The sequence below is a fragment of the Pholcus phalangioides genome, unplaced genomic scaffold (assembly GCF_987345545.1).
Source record: "Pholcus phalangioides strain wild (caught in Gottingen) unplaced genomic scaffold, Ppha-v1.0 ptg000007l_1, whole genome shotgun sequence".
Lineage (NCBI taxonomy): Eukaryota > Metazoa > Arthropoda > Arachnida > Araneae > Pholcidae > Pholcus > Pholcus phalangioides.
The window spans coordinates 50889501-50913652 of NW_028301600.1; the positions used below are offsets into that span (position 1 = coordinate 50889501).

A 24152-nucleotide genomic window follows, 5' to 3' on the forward strand; every position below is an offset into this window, starting at 1 on the left:
AAAGAAAACATATGGAACGTTCTGAAGAAATTTCTTTATAAAATAGTCTGGGCAACAAAACAGAGAATGATAACAAATGCAGTGAAAGTGTAGTAAAATATATATATATGACAAAAGAAAGGACTTCGATTTTTCTGTTAACAGTTTAAGCCACTAGCATTCAAACATCAACACCAAAATATTCAGAAACACACTCATTTCGCAAATTTATAGATTCGGACACATTTGTAATAACAAACAGGAATTCAATACAGCAGTCATCAATCTTTTCAAAACTGGCAACAGTATTCCAACCGCCTTCTTCAACATTTCCAGCAAAATCGTCAACAAAACAGTCTCTCCATACTTGAGGTATGTCCGGTGATTTATTGACTATTTTTTTTTACTTCTCAATTTATTTTTGACAATTTTCATAATCCTTGTGAAATATTCACTGTAATTATTTTTTCCTGTGATTTTGCATATATTTTTTCTCATGCTTCTTTTAGCTCATAATCTGAAGCTCTGTATATATTTTTTCTAATATTGTATTTTTAACATTTTTCATTGTCTTTTTCATCTAACATGTTTTTGAGAAGGCAGGCGTCGGGGAACAAGGGTCGGTATTTTTAATGAATTTAGGCATAGCCCCCCCCCCCTTCAGAAACGCCTACAGTTTTCGAACCATGCATGGGGTTCCCACTGATGAAGACCCACTGCATATAGGTTCTATTTCACTCTCATAAAATTCAATTTTTTTTTCTTTAATAATTCTTTTTTGTATATATATATATATATATATTTATTTATTTATTTATTTATTTATATATAGGTTTTCCTCGTACCATTCATACTACTTTGCAGACTAAAAAAATTATTTTCAGTAAAATTCTTAAATTTTGCATAATTATGTCTGTTGTGCAACGTTTCTTTAAGAAGTTTTCTAAAGAGCGTGTTTTCATTTTACTTTTCAGTTGAAAAAATATTCGAGTGAAAAGTTGAAATGAAAATATCGAATTTTCGTGGATGTATGTGGGTGGAATTTCGGCAGAACTCCGATATCGAAATTGCCTATTCTTCAGTTTTTGGAAGTTTTGCTTTCTATATAGGGAAAGTTCATTGAATCACGAAAAATTCGGATGAGAGCCACGGAAAAAGATTTCAAGAAAAAGTATGCACTATGCAGCATAGGTGCGTTTAGGGAAATTAGATGATATTTTTCCATTCTCCCGAACTTCCTTTTTTTTATGCCAGACTTGAAAAGACTCGTTGAATAAATTGTCTTTCCTACTTGTCTTAAACCAACTCAATTTAATACCATAGACTTTTGTCAGAAGTTCAGCTTCCTTCAAAAAATTATAAAAGACAATGCACGATACTTCGATACATTCATGCATTTAGTATTTCATTGGAGAGATATAAAAACATCAAGTTTGCATTCTATTGGTTTGAGCATGGGAGAAAACAGTTTAAAGTGAAACAAGACAATAATAAAAAGACTTCAACACGAATATACACCGTGGAAATCAGTTACTATGAGTTCACATTAAACATGTAAAACGTGATCAATTCAAGTTGTTAAAAAATATAGAGCAGTAATATGAAATGTAACGTAAAACGGAGTATATATTTATAGGGAATTCCTACTACAGATCATCTGAAAATTAATTTGTCTAAAACTAATATTTAATATTATTAAGTCATAGTAAAATATAAAAGTTCGAAAAATTTCCATTCTCTTAGCTACTTTTTTTTTTTGTTCTTGGTTTATGAATTAAGGGACGTGAGCAAATTATGTGAAAAGTTAAAATTGCGGATTACTAGATTGCATAGATTTTGGTAAGAAATTATGTCAATTGTAAAAAATATCATTTAGTTTTGTATGTATAAAGAATGCATCTAAAAATTTCATGCCTATCATCCCCGAAAATAGAAAATAAAGCAGTGAAAGATGGATTTCAAAAAACCAATCGCAACACTGGGTGTCTCGAATCAGACACGCTCGCACCCTCATGGATTACAAGTTTTGATGGCAAGTATTATGGCCGCAACATCTGTTATGAGAGATTCACCTGTTCCGAAGAGCATGCAAATTGATCGTTAGGATAATAAAATAAATAATAAGATGTGTGATGATCTCATTCCACACAGATTTGCTTTAAAAAATAAATTCTCAAGATAAACATTTGAATATTTCTGTTATGAAAATAACGCACTGCTAATTGTATAAAGGACATGGACAATCGAAAAATAAAGTCGTTGCCCATAAAATGGGTTCTTAGTGTGGAGGAAACAAATCTTACAGTATTGGTTAATAGTATTAACCTTACGAACACTGTTGATCATTTCGTGTTTCCCAATTAAAATCCATGCACTCAATTTTTTCTGAAACAGAAATAATCTTCTTGAAAATGCACTAGATGGCGCCACTTATCATCAGAAAGTGTGACTATAACAAAACACGTAAGAAACTCTTCATTTGAATCAGAGAAGGAAAATATTTTGTATTCATATAATAATATTCACACTAATGTATTCACACTACGCTCAACGACGCAAAAAATTTGTAGCAATTAGAAAAATTTTAACAACGTTTAACACCGACATGAAAATTGAATTTATCAAGTCTTACACTTATGAGGCAAAAAAGAAAATCGAGATCGATTTTTTTCGGTATATCTGATATCTTTTCAATTATCTTCAAAGTATTAAGCCGAGATTAGCCCACACTATAAAAGTTTTATGAAAGTCTTTTATGAAATTTAAAAGTGCAGCCGCGAGCGATAAACGTAACGGTGAATGTAACCAATTGAGTTGTTTTTTCAAGTTTTGAAAAAGATCTTTTATCAAACTTTTATAGTGTAATTGGGGCCTTAGCCTGACCATGGCCTAATAGCCCGAAACCGCTTATGTCATTGAACGCCTTGGACAATACTTTGCAGTGGCGGCTCGTGGTCGGATATTTTTTTTCGGGGGGAGCGCAAAAGATACCACCATCCATCGGTGATAATATGAAGTCAAGTATATGCAGGGCCGCAGGGGCGTACCCAGAAATTTCGTTCGGGGGGGGGGGGACCAAAGTGATAGAACAATAGATTTGGCCATCTTTTTTCCTTTTTTTGGTCATTCTCTCACATTTCGGGGGGGGGGGGGACCAGACCCCCAAGTCCCCCACTGCATTCGAAAATTCCTGTTTATCAAATTATTTTTCATGTTATCTGTATATCTATGCAGTACAAAAATAATGCTCTATCAACGCAACATTAACGGAAATAATTTGCGCAATGAGCCTTAATATCTGAACATCAACGTTGAAAATCATTATTTAGGTCCAGCAGTTGCCATCGGCAATGGTTTCTTGCAAATTCTGAAAATTCATACTCATTATTCTGATTTAAAAGATTTATTATATTTTTAATGATAAAGTTTCAAGCATACACTTTTTTTATATTCAAATATATTCTAATTTTTAAAATGCAACAGATTTAAAAGATAGCTGATAGATGGCAGCATCAACATCCGCGGCGCTTTTTTTTTTTTTTTTTGCGCGGCCAAAACGAGCGCAGTAACTTGTGTTAACAACTATCCCCTTTCTCCCTTCTCCCGTGTTTCTCAGTATTAAAGGTAGCTATAGTTCGTTTCAGGTTAACTTTGCAGTGAAGAGGAAGCTACGAGGGAACCGCATCACTCGTTGCTATGACAACGAAAGCCTCTTAACCTATGTATCGATGCGCGGCATCGGTAAGGTATGGCCGATTCTCGCCAATCTCGCAGAAAAAAATATTTTTTACGTATAACGTAATGCTTGTAGAAAAAATTGCAGTCAGTCAGTAACAAAAAATTAGCTAATGAAAAAAAAAACCATCGTCGATACTTTCAGAAATTAAAATGCGGTTTTTTTTTTATCGAAAAGTATCTTAGTAACTCCTATTAACCTGGTTTCCACGTTTGAATTTGGGAATAGCCCCAAATAATAATAATAATAATGATAAGGAAAAATTTAGAATTCTTTTACTCACTTTTCTTGCCGAAATTTCCGCCGCTCGCCCACCCGAACGCATATACGTCGATGCCACTTGTTATCACTACAGTTTTAGTCATTTTTTACGGATTCCTATTCTATGGAATCCTCACTGGAAGTTGTAGAACTATCGAATTCTCTATTACTTATTAATTGTTGCTCCAACATGTGTTCTATCAGGCCATCTGCAATCCAAAATTCTTTCCTTTTCAATAACGTGCTTTATGCATTATTGCCAAAAGGAACGGAGAACGTTTTAGCGTGTCTATCTCTGGTGAAAAGGAAGATACAACTGTCACAGAAGAAAAAAAATACACTGCAAGCCTAAACCATTGTGGGTCTCTCTCTCTCTCTCTCTTGCTTATTTATATTTATCTGGAGAGACACCGAAGGGGCATCTGGAGGAACCACCTCTGCTGTGGGGGAGAAGATGGCGTGTTGGTGTAGGTGCAAAAAAGACATTACTTACGTCAACACCCTCCGCTACCGGCTATTCGAATTCAGAAACCACCCCTATCCTACGAACACGGCAAGAAATGGATAATTTTAAAAAAGGGGGGGGGGCGCCTGGAACCGTAACCTACGCCCATAAAGGGAGCCTCTCACAACTGTATCGGCGCTGTCGTGAAAGAGGGACACTTCCTGTAATCTATGAGTGAATATCTGAATTCGTTGGAGGCTATTTTCGAGAGAAACAAAAACTGATTGAATATTCGTCTGGGTGTGTAGGCCTATAACTACATGAAAAATTGTATCTATTGGAAAATTCAACAAAATGACGATATAATATATATATATATATATAATTGTGCAACCAAAAAAAAAGCACGACAGTGATATTGGCGGAGAAATTTCTTGGAAATCGCGCCAAAGTGTTCTTGAGCTCGCCATGGAATTTTGATAATGGTAACCAATATTTTTCTAATTTAAAAATTTTAAACGAATATACATTGGTTCAAAACGATATTTTTTCAGTACCTTTTTCGAAATCATAAAAAAAATTGAAATATTCTACATAAATGATCGTCAGAAACCTCCGATGTATGGGAACTATATTTTGCGGCGAAGGAATACACTCTCTACCTTTCTCTTCACTGCGAAGTTAACCTGAAACAAACTATAGTTCGTTTGGCCGCAAGACGAAAAGCGCCTAAAGAGGAAAGAAGAACATGTATCTCTCCATTGAAAGCTCCGCCGAACCTTGACCATATGACCCGTATTTTACGGGACACTTTTTTTTGTTTCGGTGCCTTTTGAAAATATTTCTTTTCGAATTTAATGAATTCATTTGAAGAAAAAAATAAATTCAGTGGTATCTCAGTTGGTATACCAAATCCATTTGAATTATTAAATTAATGACTTGATATTTTCAAGGGTGGGTGCACGCCTCCTTCACGAGCCGCCCCTGATACTTTGACTCATGATTTGTTTTCCAACTTAATTATAACTCATTTTTTTCAATATTGCTGTTAAATACAAATACAAGGCCACAACAGGCAAAATGCCCAACGAGGTGACTGAGGCAAAGATGACCACAACGAATATGGATGCTATATATGTCAAAAATACAGCAACCCAATTAAAAATGCAATTACAAACAATATATATACATGACATTGAAAAATTATACAATGCCCATAAAGAATACTTATGGTTGTCTTACTCTAAGAATGGATAGCTTCTCGATTTACCCCAACATGTTTATCGTATTTCTTTTTAAACGTGTCAATTGTGTTACAATTTACTACCTCCGGGGGTAAGCTATTCCATTTATTAACAACCCTATTAGAGAAAAATTCCCTGCGACACCATAACCTCTCATTGTCCCTTACCAATCGATACTGATGTCCTCTTGTAAAAGCAGTCGATGGACGGTGTACTAATAATTCATGGTCCACCCTATCCATCGCGTTGAAAATTTTGAACACTTCGAACATATCTCCTCGACACCTGCGTTCATCCAATGTAAACATATTCAAAAAATGAAGTCTCTCTTCATAACTCAAGCCCCGTGTTCCAATAAGGACACGCGTAGCTCTTCTCTGAACCCCTTCAACCAAATCTATGTCCCTCTGTAGGTATGGTCTCCACAAACTCACAGCATACTCCAGTCCAGGACGAATTAAGCCTCGGAAAAGTGGAAGAATGACTTTAGGAGAACGCGAAGAGACCTTTTCGAAAATGAAACCAAGCATTCTATTCGCTTTTTCTACCACCGTTGAACAATGTTCAGAAAACCTAAGCCGCTCGTCAATGAGAATATGGTAATATATTACGGTAAATGTGATAAATCCGGTGACTATGCATAATTTCCGGCTCGTATTTGTAAATATTAAGAATCATTTAAATTTTCTGGACATTTCACATAAACTTCCGTCTTGAATTATGAATTCGATCACTAATGTTGGTCTGAGGTACCAACATGAAGAAAACATTGAGGGGGCTGAAAGTTGTCCGTATACACGGGACTTGAGCCTTTACGCAGGAGTGTTGTGTTGCATTGTATGTTCATTAATTATTGAGGGACTTAGCTCCCTCGTAAAATTTATTGGGAGGGGGTTCAAACAGCCTCACTCCCCCCCCCCAGGTTTCAGTGCCTATGATGTTAGTTATGTTCATATATGTTGATGAATATGAAGCCATACAAACTTGAAGCCAACAAGGCTGATGAAAAAAAATGTGTTCCTGTCTTCACATTTATTTCAATTTAATTCGATCTTTATGAAAAATACTTGTAAAGCATCACGTACATGCAAAATAGATGTTGTTAGATTGTGAAGTGATATTTTCATACGATTTCTTCTATATTTAACAAACTTACTAATTCTATCTGGCAAAATGCAGGTAAATTTATCAAACTTAGCGAGACGATTTGTTATTATGCATAATAACCGATGATTATATATAATTACAGATTTATCACATTTATCGTAACATTACTACCACAAGATATTGCCAAAATAATGCACTGGATACAAGTAAGCAACCGATTTGGGTAGCTGATCATATTAGAAATGTGTGCTCCGAGTCCGGGAAAAAATTTGGCCTGCTTAAAAAGAACGATTTTTTTTTTAATGTGGTTCCCCCCAACTTTCCTCTGTCTTTCGAAGTCGAATATCTCAACGAATATTGCCCTTTGAAACGTGGAATTTTTTTCCCTTGAGGTCAGGAAAGACAGGGCAAAAACTTTTTATTTGGTGTCAGTATGAAAAATTATTACTTTTTATTTCAATAACTATACAACCTTTATCAACATGAATGACGTATCTGAGTTTTACTCGTTATTTGGATACTTTTGTAATTGGAAGTATGCCTGCAGGATCAGTGAGTATCCACTAAAACTCGGCAAGGGAAATTATTGAATCATCCTGTATATGAAATATACAGTATTTATCGGTTATATTGCATTTTTTGTTGATGATGAACCTCTATATAAATTCCGATACACTGTTCAATGAACTAAACAGGTTTTTGATACAAATTGATATTTTATATAAGTATTTAGGATGTAATGATTCCTCCAGTGTATACAGACATAGAGGTTCATCACTTATTTATCGTATTTCGTATATACTTTTATCGTATTTCAAAAACATCTTCAAAGAAAAAAGTAAAATTCTTAAAAAAAGCGAAGGAAAAGTGAAATATGATGTGCTCTCTAAATTTTATTTTCGTCTTTGTGCAAAGTTTTCTTCTCTTTTTGTAATTTTTATCACATTATTTGTATTTTGTGTGTATTTTATTACTTTATTCGTGTTATGTGCTGATTTTTATTATAATCGCAAGCTGTAATTGAGTTTTAGTCTGTTGCAGTTGTATTTTTGAATACAAAACATACAAATAAATATATAAATAAATATTAATTAAAGGTTTTTGTAGATCATAATGTAATAATTACCTGTTTCTTTTGTACTTACCTAAAAATTATTATTTTTTGCAAATAAAATTCCGTGTAGATAAAGAATGCATTTTTCAATTCACGCTTCATTGTGAAGGCGTTTGTTGATCAGAACTTCAAGTCCGAAAAGATGGCGCCGTGCCCTGGCAAAGAACCCAAAAGTTTCGCTTTTGTGTTTAAGGAACACTAGTTCTCTCATTTAGATTTTCATTCGGCGGGAACATTTGTATTCGCTATACGACAGTTACCTTTGTCGGTAATATCTTGATAGTTTTTAATCAACAAATTAGAATATTTAAACTAATTTTGACTTGCATGAAAAAGTGTTAATTCATGAACATGAGCAGTGCAAAAAATAGTGGAAGTGAAAAAGTTATATAGATACATTTCAAGTGATTTCATTTCGACTGAAAGTACCACTTCTTTGCAATATTTTTCAAATTAGAAATGAAAATTTGTAACAAAAAATTCAATTTTGAATGACGCAGAATTTTAAAATTTGTTTACCATACAGAAACTAACGAAGCGCTCATAAATTAAGTGGCTGTGTGAGATGCTAAGAATGTTTTGACGTTTGGATACACAAGTGGTAAATTTTTACATGAAAATGAGTGGTTTGGAGAATTCTGGCGTGACTATGAATCGTCGCATTTCCTCACCACTTGGACAATACAGAGATGTTTCGTTTCATCCACAAGGACCACCGTCTCCCACGACTTCATATGCGTATGCAGCATCAGAAACTGGTATGACGCCGGTGATCAATCCGATGCATATTATAACGTTAAAAGCCAAAAATACGTCGTGGGGCATACGGCTAGCGGCAAAAATTAAATCCATTTCAGAACAATGGTTTTCTCATGTATTGTTGTTGGCAATATTATGCGGTTATGCTGCCGGTGGAGCAGTTACTTTTTTCCTGTTAGAAAGAACTGATGAAGGCAACGTTGACAGAGCTAAAAGAGTGAAAACTCTTCGACATGATCTGATGACTGAATTATGGATAAATAAAGATATTTCTCCGTCTCTAGAAATGTGGATCGAGAATGCCGAAGAAAGAATTATACAGTATGAGACTGCCTTCAAAAATGAAATAGACAATGATATAGAATGGACAATTTGGAGCTCACTTTTTTATTGTGGTACAGTACTTACCACTATCGGTAGGTAAGATCATTTTTGAAACTTCATTCATAAAATTAATTAATTTATTCATTTTTTTGGTTTTTAGAGTAGACGTACATTGTAACCACAACCCGTCGTTCCATGAAAAAAGAACGTTATATTGTTATATTGGTAGGTCATTATACCAGACGTTTGAAAAAATATATATTTGTGGATGGAATAAAAACTTATATTATTCATTTTGTTAAAATGTAAGGAGTTGCAGTAAACATGCACCAGATAAGAAAATAAGGATGCCATTTTAATAATTTATTGCACGCATGCACCTTCATGTACCGAATTTTCCAATATCAAAGGTCAAACTCTAACACAATTTTGGCAAACAAAAATCATTTTATACATTTCGTTGAGGAAAAGGGATGGGGTAGAGCAGAGTTCGGACATTGTATTAGATTGGATAGTCTTTATACGTCGTTATATTAGATAAAAAATTAACATGGAATGAATATGAAAAAATTTAAGACTTGTATCGGTCGTTGTAATGAAAAGGTCGCAATAACGCATGGTCATTGCAGCGAGCGTTGAACTTATGTTTTTTTTGACTGTCACAATTTTCAGATTTAACACCACAAACTATCCAGAAACATGTATTTACACTTGTTCTAAACATACAAGCGATGTTAAAAACTTTGTTTAATATTCAATCAGTTATCAGTAGTAAATGATTAAAATTGAATTAATATTACAGGGTTTTTTAAGGAATAACTAATTATATTTTATGGTATTGTATTCTCTCTGTAAACAATCAGGAATATTATTTTTATTTTTATCGATAGAAAAAATTAAATCCAATCGAATGTATCATCAATTTATCAATTTATGATTAAAACTTCCCGAAAATATCTTTAAAAATTCACATTAATGATACGAGCATGTCAATATTCAACGTAGAAAATATATTTTTTAAAAAGTTCGATGCAATTTCTTTTCTTTTTCCTATTCTGAAAATATTGGAAAATGTTTTATTCCGTAAACAATAATTTTGTAGACACCTAATTAGCACGACAAATTGAATTCAATAAAGTTTCTAGAAACAAGAAAAATATGTGTTTATTTAAAACTTTTCTTATAAATCCAACGACATAAATTATTTAAAATGATAAAGATTCGATTTCCGTCTTACTAATAAGAAATTACTTTCATAACTTTATTTCTGAAACTTCTGAAATTGTTTTGTGAAACTTAATCGCATAAGAATTTAATTAGAAGGAACGCTTCGATATGTTTCCCAAAGCAATTATTTTTAATCGCAACCTCATTCCATTGAATGTATGCTGTAATCCAGAAAGGGAAATAAAGCGCGCGTTCGTGACACTTTTATATAACTGAACTCAAAATTCAATGGTTATCAATGTTATTGAGTAATTAAACTTATAACGAGAGAAAAATTTAAATATTTACTCTATGAAAACAGTAAAAGAGTAACACAAACATATTCGATCTGGCAATTAAAAATATATGAAACAATATAATTCTATAAAACTAGTTTGATTATTTGAATCGGAATTCTTCAATACGAAACGAGCATTTAACCAGATAAAACAACTAGCTGAACTCATTTTTAATCTATGATTAAATTGATAAAAATATGCAGCATTTTCTACACCAATTTGAATTCAGTATTGAGACTTATGTTCATGAATCTCTGTTTAATCATTTGAAATTGTGAATAGAAATTTAATATTTACATTATGATTATATATTGGATGGGGAGTATCATTTAAATTACAATTTCAAATTATTTCTTGAGTTTTCAAGGTCGTAACACCCATCAGTTGGTACATGGTATTTCAACTTGTGAAAATATATAATTGAGAAATGAGGTGATGCAAAAAAGAAAAAAAGTGGCACTACATATCGTTTTGGTTATTGTCGTTTGGTTTAGCTTAAATAAGTTTATTTTCCAAGAAAAATAACAATAGAACTTTGCCAATTTACTTTGCTTCCAGAACATCAATAAAGTCCGACTTTAGGTATCCATTGTTTGACTGGCGTCAGAAGATGTTCTAATCATACATGCTCTCAACCCCGAAGTAAAACAAAGTAGACCTAGACACTCAAATAACTTGGATAATAAAATTCTCATCAGATGTTACAGTATTTTAGGCATTCACTAGATAAGGAGATGTAATCTCTTATTACGTTACATTCCTTATGATAGCAAAGGTAAAAATGCTTCCGCAAGAGATTTCTTGCGTGAGCATAGTATAAGTATATTTTATTTCATACTTTATTCTCTTCTATATGGATTTCGAAGTGTCATTGCACACACTCTCGTTTTATTGCAAACATTAAAAGATTTGGAAACACTTTTCAGACTCTCGTTGATTTTACCTTGAAGCCTTTGCGTATTCTTATCTACTGCCACTAAAGTCTTGGGCAATACTATCATTTGCAGGTTTCGAAAAAACTAATGGATATTTTTTAAGTCAGTTTTTTATTCTAAATCAAAAGCATTTCGGCAATTCAGAAAAAACCTGAGACAGGAAAAAAAAATGGTTCAGTCCATAGTTCAGAGCTTTTCTCACCATCCACACGTTTAACGTGTCTTTTTTATCAAAGGGTCATAACAAAACTTATCGTACTTATACAATCTTTATTTCGTCTTAAACTTTTCATATAAAATAAGCAATCAGTTCCCAAGAAAATTAGCTGAGACTGACTGGTAGTCTACAATGCATCGTCAAAAGTGGCCAATTCCTCCTGACAGATTTTTATCATATATATTTTTGTTTCGACTTTTTGTGAAGGAAACAAGTTTTTTTCTTTGAATTCGACTAACATCTAGGGATATTTAATCTAATATATTTCTTTTTGAAGTCTGTGTTTGAAGGTTTTCTATCTTTGGAGCCTGACGTTTTTTATTAGACGTTCTTTCACCGGTGAGAGTGAAATAAGTATAGCTGAAGGGATAAATTCGAACTGAAAACGTACGAAGTAAGTTTCCATTTAGTTCAAGTTCTCGATACGATGGTCACATCAAGAAAAATTGGTAGTTTCCGCGCTTCTTTCTGTTTCGTGACTATTAAAATCCCAGAGAGCGCCAGAAGAATAGTTTGTAACAGAGTCTTAAGCGCTATCTATGAAATTTTGCATTCCATATAGATTAATGGTTATCATATAGAGTGCTCCTACGAAAAAAAGTGATCCAATTGGATTTAGGCACAACCAAAGCGCAGGATATTGAGAACCTGCCTTTAAAAAAAATAGAAAATTTGATGAAGTTGTTTGATTTTCTAGATTAGCGTCGATAACTAATCGAACTAAGATTAAAAATGAAGAACTATCAGATGTCTCGAAGTTCTGTGACCATCAACAACATCTGGAAAGCCCGTGGTCGTCGTCCGACACTTCGAAAAACGTGCAAGGTCTTTATTCCACGTGATTTGAGAGCACTGGACTTACTCCGTGTTCCAGCATCTTACGAAGAAGATGGCATGATTGTTCGAAAGTTGAAAACTATTACTAAACACAAGTTACATCATTGGATATTACTAATTTCTATTTGTCTCTACCTGTATGCTGGAGCTGTTATGTTTCAATACATAGAATCCCATTTCGGACACGTGAAAACATTCAATTTATCAAAGTCAAGAAATGATTTTCTAGAATTCATTTCACCAAAGAATACTACACAAGACCCGAACGAATGGATTAGAAAATCGCGAAAAGCACTTCTTGACTATGAAACTGAAATATTAGATGCTGCTAAGTATGGGTACAATGGAGACGTTGATGGAGTGCATAAACCTAGCTGGACTCTTCAAGAGTCATTACTTTTCTGCATGACAGCTATAACAACTGTTGGTAAGCGCTACAATGATTTCTTCATTTTTTTTTCACCGCATGGAAACTGCAAAAATTAACTTTCTTAATTGTTTATCAGTCGATTTCTCGATAAAACCTACTAATATTTGAATATAAACTATGTTAATACTCTAATACCAGTACATCCCGCTTTGAAATGAGTCGTATATCAAAATTTTATAGAAAGCGATATTTGACATACGAATTTACGAAAAAATTAAAATCATTCAGATCTTCAAAAATGTTAACTCCAAAGCCTGTTGAGTAGACATCAAGAATTATCGTAATTTACTGCGTAAAATTCACGGATGATCGCGTACAGCTCTTGAAAATGTGTGAATTTCTAAGTGCGGATTAAATCTCACTGTGTATTATCTCCAGCTTTTTCTTCTGGGAGGGTAAAATAATAAATATTTTCAAAAATATTTCACAAAAAGAGTTTTTTATAGGTAACAAATAGCATACAGATGCAAGTGGAAGAATCGAGGTTTTCTTTTTAAAAATCTCGCCAACAAATCCTATTGTTCCATTGTTCCTTGCAGATAATTGGGTAATATTTGTTTTCGAAATAACAAAATTCGCATGCGCGGATTATACACAGGAAGTTACGGTACAACATTTTGTTGAGAGCATGGTTAGATGTTTTATGTGCCAACATGATACAAGTAGTGAACCGCGAGATGAGTATATATGTGACACAGTGACTGCGTCAATCGCTGTGTCTTGGGCCGAAGAATTACAAACTTGATATACGTTCATGGGATGTGTCTACGTGTGTGTATCTGCTTTTCAACAAGGACGTACTTTAAATTTCGAATGTGGCTGTATTTTCTGTGGATGAACATAAATTTAGATTACTCAGCAGTTTGTGTTGCACTAGCGAAACATAAAAAGGTCCATAATGTCACCGACGTTACAAACATGAAATTTTGGCTCAACCACGGTACCAGTAACGAGCGGTATCAGCAAAATGTCAAGTTTATTCTTTTTCAAGAGGATTAGCAGAAGATAACCACCATAGAAAATATCCGTCCGTAAATTTAACACCTGCATGACTTGAGTGAGCAAATAAAATTAAGCGCATTTTTTTTTACGCTGCTAATACCACTACAATGGCTTCTGTCACGAAAAGTAATACAGAGTTAAAAAGTATCAAATCGGAACGAAGGTAATTATCTTCTTTACAATGAGATCCATGTGTGAAAAAACTTCATGAAAACTTATAATCATTGTATGTACAAGGAAAAAGAGATTCTGGTAAGAGCGGGTGATAAATAATCACGAATTAAATGAAAGAGGCAGGACATTGTTTTTGCTTTTACTTCAAAGTCTCGTGCCAAGCGTAAATAATTTCCGACTCTGAACAATAAGACAAGACGAGTGAGTGTCACACCGGGGAAAATAGGTGAGGATATTCCAAGCTTGGAGAGTTTTGCCAAGTTACACATCTTGAGCTAGTGGTACAAACTTTTTATGTACTCCAAAATTAGAAAGAAATTCGGTACAATTGTTCGAATAAAAGTCGAAGGAGTCATAATTTACTCCTACTCAGATCTTAAATCTACCTTCAAAACCAGGCGCTAGTGTTTGAACTACTTGTAACTCACCTGCTCAGCCATGTTCAAAGACTTATCTTCCTTGGCTCGAAGTTAGTTTCTACTTCACCCCTAAGTGGAGAATTCTCGAACCGTAATCTCTTGAGCTCAGTCTTATACTTACTTTTCTTTTAGCTTCTAAAATATCTGTGCTTGCGTATATTTTCACTGTCAATTAATTTTTTTTTATTTTTGGTATCATGTAACGATTATATATATATATATATTATACATAAGAGATTTACAGTATATTAAGAAACATCAAATTTCTCTCTCTCGATGGTTTTTGACCTTGTAGAAAATATACTTGGATAAAATGTTAGAAGACTTTTTTTAAAAGCTACAGTAATGACCCGAAATTACACGATAGGTGGGACCAACAATAAGTGTATAAGTCGAATTAGTGTAAGTGGGAGTGCAATTTTGCATACAAATGCATTAAATATTGGTTAATTGGTTATTCTTTATACAGGCTGTCCCAAATTGTTTGCACAGCTGATATCTCTGTAACCGTTGATTTTCGAAAAATCTTTTACTTACAAAAAGTTTTCAAAATGACGTGCAGTTACTTAAAACCTCAAAATTTGTTTGAGGTGTAGTATACATGAAAAAATAAAGAAATTAACTTTTTAAAAAGTCCCCGTGTGCTTAAAAACCAAATTATAAAGTTGTTGCCCTGTCTCTTTTGAGACCAATAAAAAAATTCCACGTTTCTAAATGCAATATTCACTGAGATATTCGAATTCGAAAAATGGAGAAAATTTGGGAAAAACCATACATGTGGGTAAAACGGTTTTTCTACATTTTTAGAGCTGTTTTTTCCTAATTTTCTCCCGTTTTTCGAATCGAATATCTCAGTGAATATTTCCCTTCGAAACTTGGATTTTTTTTGTTGGCCTGAGAAGAGATAGGGCAACAACTTTCTAATTCGGTTTTTGAGCACACGGGGGCTATATATAAAAATAATTTCTTCATTTCGTCATATATACGACCCCTCAAACAAATTTTGAGGTTTTGAATAACTGCACATCGTTTGAAAAGTGTTTGTAATTGGAAGTGTGTTTCGAAAATCACCGGTTACAGAGATATCCGCGGTGCAAACAATTTGGGACAGCCTGTATAAAGTCCAGTAACACATTTGCAAGAGTATCGAAATTGATTAGAGTGGAAGGTAAGTAACTAGATGCAGTTTCGATAAGTATTAAATAAGCATCACACACATGTTGAACAGTAATAACGTTCGACTCAACGTGACCAAATCGTAGCAGCTGTTACCCAAGATTTGATTACAAATGGTTTTAATTCCGGGATTGCACGATAAAACTTTGATAAAACATCTTTTACAAAACTTGAAAGAACAACCAATAATATATCGGCTACATTCGATCGAAGTTAATGCTTATTGGTTGCATTTTCCAAGTTTGTGAAAGAACTTTTCTAAAAATTTTATAGTTCAACGCGGGCCTGATTTACAAAATCTCTAGCAAAGTTTGCATCTGCAACTACCTCCCCGGTTTCTACTTTTAGCAACTTAAAAATCAGCTCAGCTTGGCTACATGTGGTGTTCTATGATTTATATAATAATATACTCTTTCCTAATCATGACGTAATGATTAAAAAATATTGTTTCCATCTCCATATAACTCCATAACGCTTACGAATTGTGCTGAATGCAAGAAACAAGAAAACAAGGCATTTTTTTACAGAAAATCGTATAACAAAATATTGATTTCGAATGGAATATATTCAAATGCGTATTATGACACTGCTCAAAAATTCCAACGATGTTCTTCATTCGTCACCATGCTTAATATTGTTTCCCTCATTAAATTTTGGAAAGAAACCAGAATGAACAAAGGATTCATTCTGGTTTCTTTCTCAAATGAAAGAACAATTATTATTTTAAAATACAAAATAATAAGCATTAATTAAATGAAATTATGAAAGAAAGAATTTTTGGTTAAACTTGGAATTCTCATTTTGCGGTTTTTAAAATATATTTGAAATAATGTTGGTGTGATAAAAAAAAATACATAAATATGTGTTGTTTATTTGTCTTTCTTTTTCCCTTATTTACTTTCTTCTTAGGATATGGTAATATAGCACCAAGTACAGATGCAGGGAGAGCTGTCACGATCGTCTATGCTTTCTTGGGAATTCCTTTGATGCTGATGGTTCTAGCCGATTTAGGAAAACTGTTTACGAAAGCTATCAAATTCGTTTTCCGATATTTACGACGATTTTACAAACTTGGAACATTCAGCGAAAGGAAAGCTGCTGCTCTCGCAGATAGCAAGAAACCATTACAGGTGAAACTTTTAAGATCAAGAACCAGCTTTGACAGGTTGCAAAGTAAAGTCTTCATAAACCCTTTAATTTTTGAACCACTAGTACTAGGAACATACTTCCGGATCGAAAAGTATTCAAATAACGTATAAATCTTATATAAATATATATATGCCATTTATTTTGCACTGGCTGTATACACGGGATGCATAGCTAACAGCTCGCACCACATTTTACTGGCGAACCTGATCCTAGAGGCATACTTCCAATCAGAAAATGTATCCAAATAACGTGTAGAACCCAGATATATGTCATTCATGTTGCAAGGGATTGTATAGTTATTAAAATATAAAAATTAACTTTTTAATTTCGCCGTCCCTACCATTGTAAAATTCGATGATTTTGAAACGGTGTTTTTGTTCCCACCTAAAATTTTCCGTCCCCCTAAATTTTGCCCCTTTCCCTCTCTAACTAATTCCGGCCCTGCTCAGCATACCTGGACCATACATCAAAAGCATACCTGGTATCTTTGAGCGCGTCCGGGAATCGTTTTTACGTCGTTGTAGACTGTGCAATGACGCAGCGGCCGCCACTTCCAACAACTCTGGTAATAATTAATCAAATAAATCTTTTTGTCGTTCCAGCGTGACGTCGAAACCTGCATGCGTTTTTCACCCTCTCAACGTGGTTTGCGACACCATGTTCTATTGCAATTTAAGTTCCTCTTGATGTCTACTAACAACCCTCTGAGTCTGTCGGTCCATTAATAGAATACCCTATATAGAGCTGGTGCTTCTATATACAATATTACATATCTGTGAAAAAACATTGTTTTAACGTCAAAGATTATTTTTATCATTGCTGAAATGTATTTAAATATATTTTTTCAGTATATGACTGTGTCGTGGAGGAGCGTCAGTCCAAAGTCCAACTCATCAGGAAATACTCAAAGATCAGACGAATTCAATCAAGTGACCACTCTGACACTTCATAACGACGATCTTTACAAAGACTTGGATTTTATGAATGCCGATGAACCAGATCATAAACACGTTGAAGTTGATGATGAGTTCAATTTACCTGTAACTCTTGCCATAGCTCTCGTTCTTTTATACATGGTAATTGGTGCCTTATTATTTACAATATGGGAAAAGTGGACATTTTTTGAATCGTTCTATTTCGTGTTCATCTCTATGAGTACTGTCGGTTTTGGAGATTATGTACCGAGCAATCAGACCTATATGATGGGTGCTTTTGCTTACCTCGTACTGGGTTTGACTCTCACTTCGATGTGCATCAACGTAATACAAGAGAAACTTTCAACTACTTTCCAGAAAGCAAAAGTGCGAATCGGAAATACGATAGGCTTAGATGTAAATACTCTGTTACGAGACGAAGCAAAGAAGTCCCGTCACAGAAAACTCGAACATTCGAATTTGCGGTATATTTCCAGTGATAGAAAACGAGCTTCTCTGCCCGATGAAAGCAATCATACAAGACCGGCTTCACCGTATGAATCATCGATAAAAACCAGTGTGTCTACTGAGAACCTTAAAAACTTTAAAAAAGAAAACTTTTTAAATGTACCATCCCAACATAGGTTCAAATTTTACGACTCTCCTTACAGCACTATACAAAACGACAGCAATTACAATACTGTATCTTCAATTTATCAATCAGTTATGAAGCCTACTAATTCGAATGAAAATCTGAATACTAATCAGATTACGTTGAATGTACCGTTTCCGCAAAGAATGAATTCTTACGATGCCTCCAGACAGAACGAAAGCACCTATAATACTGTATCGTCTATAGATTCTTTAAGAACACCGAATAGTTCAAATTTAAAATAGAGATGTACGGAAATAAACGTTATATCGTTGCAAGAAAGCATTTAGAATGTTTCCCACTTAGAATGTGTTTTTTCATAATCTTATATTTCATGTAAAACTGTATCATCGAATGTAAAATAAAATAATTATTTGCTAAATTTCTTTCGTGTCAGATGCATATTCTCGCAATAGATAAACTGTATAGCTATAACTCAGTGATCACTGGAGTTTAGCTATTTTTTTCGATTTTCTAGAAAAATAATGGACGAATGATTCTATAATTTCGGGCATGTAAACATAGTACTTGAACTCACTCTTTCCAGTGAAGATTTAGTCACGAGTGTTTCTAAGAAACGGACAATGCTATGCTGAACATATATATTAATCAAACCATGGAATTCCTTCCCTTGGATCTTGTCGTGTTTTTTTTTAAATAAAATCTGTTATAGTTTAAGGTATCAGTTATTTCGAAACTACTTTTGATCATACTGTTGATTGTTTTATTAGAAACTCCTCCCAAATGGTAGTTAGGGAAAGAGAAGTTGACGCTTTTCCTGAATACGAAAACTGCTGTGCACAGTAAAGACAACAAATTTTAATATTGTCTTCTAAAGCCGGTTCACACCAACAGCGTCACAGCTACTACCCACGCAAAAACCGATTTTGAGGTGGATAGTACAGCACAGGTGATTTTGATAGTAGATTTCGCGTAGCCACACTCCGAAATTGGTTTTCCCGCGGGTGTGTACCCGGCTTAAAACTCCCATCAAACTAATTTTGAAACAAAAAAAAAAAATCATCAGTTTGCGTTAGATCGACTTTCATTTCCCAACGCCATAAAATTTGATTAAAAATGTTGTTTCAAATGTTTTTAAATATGGTCACTTATCCTAAATGTTATGTATTGGACCATAATTTGTAAGACATCTAATAGGTTTTGTGAAACGAGTAAATTCCCAAACTTTAAATAAAAATTTTAATCGGATTTATCGAGTCGATTAATTCAACTAAAATTTTTAACAGCGATTAACAATTGATCGATTAACTGACCCGATTAATCGGACCAGACCTAGTTGTAAAGTTGGTGGTGCTTTAAAGTACCGTGAGCACTGAAAGGGTTAAAAGTGTAATCAATTTGCTGAATGCTCATTTTTTCCCTGTACGTTATCGTTATCAGGCTGCAAGACTATGTAGAAAGCCAGAGAAGGTGTTCTCTCCCCCCTCCCTTGTTGACAAACATTTCCGTACTTAATGTCGTAATCGGTGAGTGGTATTCTCTGTAATCCATGTACGTGTAGAGTTGTTTTGCAATGGCCTATAGTTAACGCAAATGTATGACAAAAACAAGTTATTTCCTTTAGTTATGAATCAATTTCTTTCAGTTGACCAGATTCAAATTTATTTTCCCCGGGAGACTTTCTAAAGGGATCCATGAAACGCGTGTTGTACATTAAAAAAAATGTTGTATAATTCGTGATATAAATTAATTCCATTCTAATGCCTCACAATGGCTGAGTAACAAAAATGCAGGATTTTAGCTTCAAGAGGGAAAAAAGTACCGTTTCTGAATAAAAGAAAAAAATAATTTGAACGATTGAACATTTTGCAAAACCAATTATGTGGGAAAAAAAAGAGTTGTCTCGTTTTACCAACAATAGTTAACTAAACGTTCCGTTCGGCCAAACAGGATTTATAGTCACCGTACTTAAAAACGGGACTTTCTTGTATATAGTTATCAGTCGGTTATTCTTATCAAAACCCCCGATTCCAAATATGATCACATTAAGCTGTGGGAATTGTATTTGCAATTTAAGCTGTCAAGAGAGGTAGTCAAAATTTGCCACGCCTGAGTTATAAACGAAGAACAACAGTTGGATGGAAATAATATATATTTTTTAAAAATACTACTGGATGGCTGCCAAGAAGTGTAACGTACTCACTTGAGGAGCTAATCGACATTTCCAAGGTGGTTGGACATCTGAGATAACTTTTTCTATGTTTGTATGAATTGTAACTTTTTTTCTTATTATTTTTCGCTTTACTTTATTTTTTGAAGAGTTTGTTGTTTCTCTTAGTCTAATTCCTTTTCTGTGAAGGATGAGGAAACCTATCGTCAAATCAAGGTAAACAAGCTTTCTAATTAATCGTTATTTAAGGGGACTTGATATCTATAACGTGGTGAAACACTATGCAGAAAAAAAATATCATTGAAAATGGTATTTATATATATATAACCATTGATTTATTTCGTTTTTTTACACGTTTTTGAATGTATGTGATATCCTATGCTGGTAAAAAGTTTTATATACCTTAGCCTTAGATACTTAATTTTAAGGCATTAAAAACAGTTTGCGGGCAGGATGAAATACCACGACATCAATGCAATTGAATAAAAATTGATTTAAAATGAAGGAAAGTTTAGTTCATCAAATGAGGCAAAAGTTTGAAATTTCATAGACTCAATTGTATTTAAAATTGAATTTAAAATTAAAAAAAAATTGAAATTTCAAATTAAAAAATTCACATTTAAATTTTAAAAGATTTTGCAATTTCAAATTTAAAAGATTTTGCAATTTCAAATTTTAAAAGTTTTGAAATTTCAAATTTTAAAAGTTTTGAAATTTCAAATTTTAAAAGTTTTGAAATTTCAAATTTAAAGTTTAAAATTGAATTTTAAATAAGATTGAGTCAATGAAATGTCAAAAAAACTTTTGCTTCATTTTATGCGGAGGATCCCGGAAAACAAACCCCTCGGGTTTTCTGTTCAGGGTTCTCGTAGTCTGTCTTGCCCTGCTCTCTTGTGATGCATTTACTATGATTGGTTACCCAATCTGATCGAATCAGTGTACAACATGTACCCATGATTCATGAAGAAGAGGATCTTCAAGACCCCACGTTATCTTACATGAATGATGGCATCGATAAAATTAGCATCTATGTATGATATAACCCCAAGACAAACTACTAACCGGGTGCAGATCCAGATAAGGACGATAAATCACTCCTCCCGACATTTTGCCCTGGATCGCACCTGCTGCTTAACAGGTAAAATCGAATAATAATAATGATAAAACTATCATTTTCTATCTCAGGGTAGACCATATCAGTATGGAGATAAGTCCAGAAAACATCATTAAGTGGTATTCACCGACACACAGGGTTTAAACTATAGTCACAAATTTTGGATAGGACATCTACATGGATTGGTTAAAAACCTGAATTTAAACAATTCGTGTTGATCTCCTACCCATGAATGTTGTGTGACGATTGTTTAAACCCTGTTGGTGAATACCAACCGAAGAGATTAAAGAAATGTTTCGAACGCTCTTGACGGGTGAAGATGAAAAATAATAATAATAAATAAGAGTTGGGTTGGGTTGAGAACCCCCTATACCAGGGGTTCGTAACCTCAGAAACGCATTTATGGTTTTGGCGTTTTTCGCCCATTCTAGTCTAATTTTCTTTACTACTCTTTCCTCGAATTCAGCACCCTGTGTAACAACAACCCTGCATTAGACCTCCTCCACCCCCAGTCCCGCAAGTACACCCGTGTCTCCAAGTCACTCTTTTGGTCACTCCGATTCTCACACACCCTAAGTCACTCTTTTGGTCACTCCGATTCTCACACACCCTAAGTCACTCTTTTGGTCACTCCGATTCTCACACACCCTAAGTCACTCTTTTGGTCACTCCGATTCTCACACACCCTAAGTCACTCTTTTGGTCACTCCGAGCCTCACACACCCTAAGTCACTCTTTTGGTCACTCCGATTCTCACACACCCTAAGTCACTCTTTTGGTCACTCCGAGCCTCACACACCCTAAGTCACTCTTTTGGTTGCGCACTGACAGGGTTTCTTGCTTGGGTCACTCATTTGTTCGATAACACATTTACACATGCGCTAGTTCACTCTTTCGGTCATTCACAGGCTTTCACATTCTCCAGGTCACTCACTGACCTGGTCTTTCACTCTGTAAGTAGTTCTTTTGGTCATTCATGTGCTTGCTCACGCTTTATAAGTCACTCTTTTGCTCACTCACGTGCTTGCAATGTCTCTAGGTCGCTTTTATGGTCACTCACAGATCTAGTCCCTAGCTGTCTGAGCAGATGCAGATTTATTGAGAGATACATACATTTTGCCGCCCTTCTCGACGCAGGGGTGCCTTGATTTTTGTGGCCTGAGACACAGAGACAATTTTTGGGCCCCTCTTGAGTCATGATTTCATGTACAATATTTATAGGAAAGAAGTCGGCATCGGAAAGACAAAACATTATGTACAGAATGCACAAAAATGCTGAAAAATATCTATAGAGATTACCAAGACATTGTATCAAAATTAATGGAAAATTATATTCTCTCTGTGAGAATTTAAAACTCATAAAAGAAATACATATTTGCAGAATGAATGAAAAATAAGAATTTATGAAGGAAATAATTGCAAAATTGGTGGAAAGAATCGATAACTTTTAGGGGCCCCTGTTATCACCCCTTCGATTCAGGGCTCTGACTCTGTCGGCACAACTGTTAATACGCCACTAACGAGTTTCAAGAATTTTGAAAACTAAACATTTTGGTAATCAGGGATTATTCAATGAGAATTTTCAATTAAAAATAGACTGTGGGTCGCAAAGTTGATCGTGGTGTTGATTTTGGGTAGCTGCGGAAAAAAAAGTTAAGAACCCCTGCCCTATACCATACAAGAGAAAAACATTATTGCGAAAAAGCACCAAATTTTATAACATTATTTCCGCATATCAGTAATTTCATTTTGCATTTGTAATTCATTAAACCCGTCATAATTCAATCCATTATTTTAAAACAATATCGCTATCGTTTTTTTTGAAAAAAAAAATATATACAATTTTCACATAAAGCCCTATTCATGTGATCTGAATTTTTTCTGTGATATTTAAAAAAAAAATTAAGAACTGAAATTAATGTGAAACCACTGAGGGAATCCAAATACGTATTTTTTCACTATAAAACTGGGAGTAGAGCTATATCTCTATTTCAGAATTTGTATATGGCGACATCTAGTTTCTTAGAGTGCAAACAGAAACTTCCCTCAAAAATATTATTAATACGGTATCAATATTATACATTGTATATACAGGGTAGTAATGAAAGTCCCTGGGCCACGTTCTACTGGCGAACCGTTGATTCTAGAGGCATACTTCCAATTAGAAAACGCGTGTCCAAATAACGTGTTGGCCGCTATACGCCATTCATATTGCAAGGGGTTGCATAGTTATTAAGATAAAAAAACTTTTTACACGGACACCCTGTCCCTAAAAATCCAATTAGAAAGTTGTTGCCCTGTCTCTTTTGAGGCTAAAATTTCACGTTTCTAAGTGCAATTTTATCATTTAGAGAAAAATTTGTAATGAACAGCATAAACTAACGGACAACACTTCTTTCCCTTATTTATGCTGTTCTCTCCAAATTTTTCTCCAATTTTTGAATTCAAGTATCTCGGTGAATATTGTGGAATTGTGGAATTTTTTTTTTGGCCTCAGAAGAGACAGCGCAACAACTTTTTTATTGGGT

The 24152-nt window shown here is 34.1% G+C and overlaps 1 protein-coding gene across 2 annotated transcripts; it reads left to right on the top strand.

The window, feature by feature from the left end:
* Window positions 1-8311: 8311 nt before the first annotated feature.
* On the top strand, window positions 8312-19055 carry LOC149085451 (potassium channel subfamily K member 18-like). 2 transcript variants are annotated; one of them, XM_089233466.1, is made up of 3 exons: window positions 8312-9061; window positions 16574-16794; window positions 17662-18963. In XM_089233466.1, exons 1-3 carry the CDS (start codon window positions 8500-8502, stop codon window positions 18622-18624), a joined length of 1746 nt encoding a protein of 581 aa, XP_089089592.1. In that variant the 5' UTR covers window positions 8312-8499; the 3' UTR covers window positions 18625-18963. The 2 variants fall into 2 exon arrangements, with proteins under 2 accessions (XP_089089592.1, XP_089089593.1); XM_089233467.1 differs by lacking the exon at window positions 8312-9061 and adding an exon at window positions 11734-12890 and having other exon boundaries at window positions 17662-19055.
* The last annotated feature ends 5097 nt before the right edge of the window (window positions 19056-24152 follow it).

Bases quoted from the DNA above. Each gene is read 5' to 3' on its own strand.
- LOC149085451 (XM_089233466.1), top strand. From the start codon at position 8,500: ATGAAAATGAGTGGTTTGGAGAATTCTGGCGTGACTATGAATCGTCGC. The intron at 9,062-16,573 runs GTAGGTAAGATC...CTTTCTTCTTAG, and splicing joins TACAGTACTTACCACTATCG to GATATGGTAATATAGCACCA. The intron at 16,795-17,661 runs GTGAAACTTTTA...ATATTTTTTCAG, and splicing joins ATAGCAAGAAACCATTACAG to TATATGACTGTGTCGTGGAG.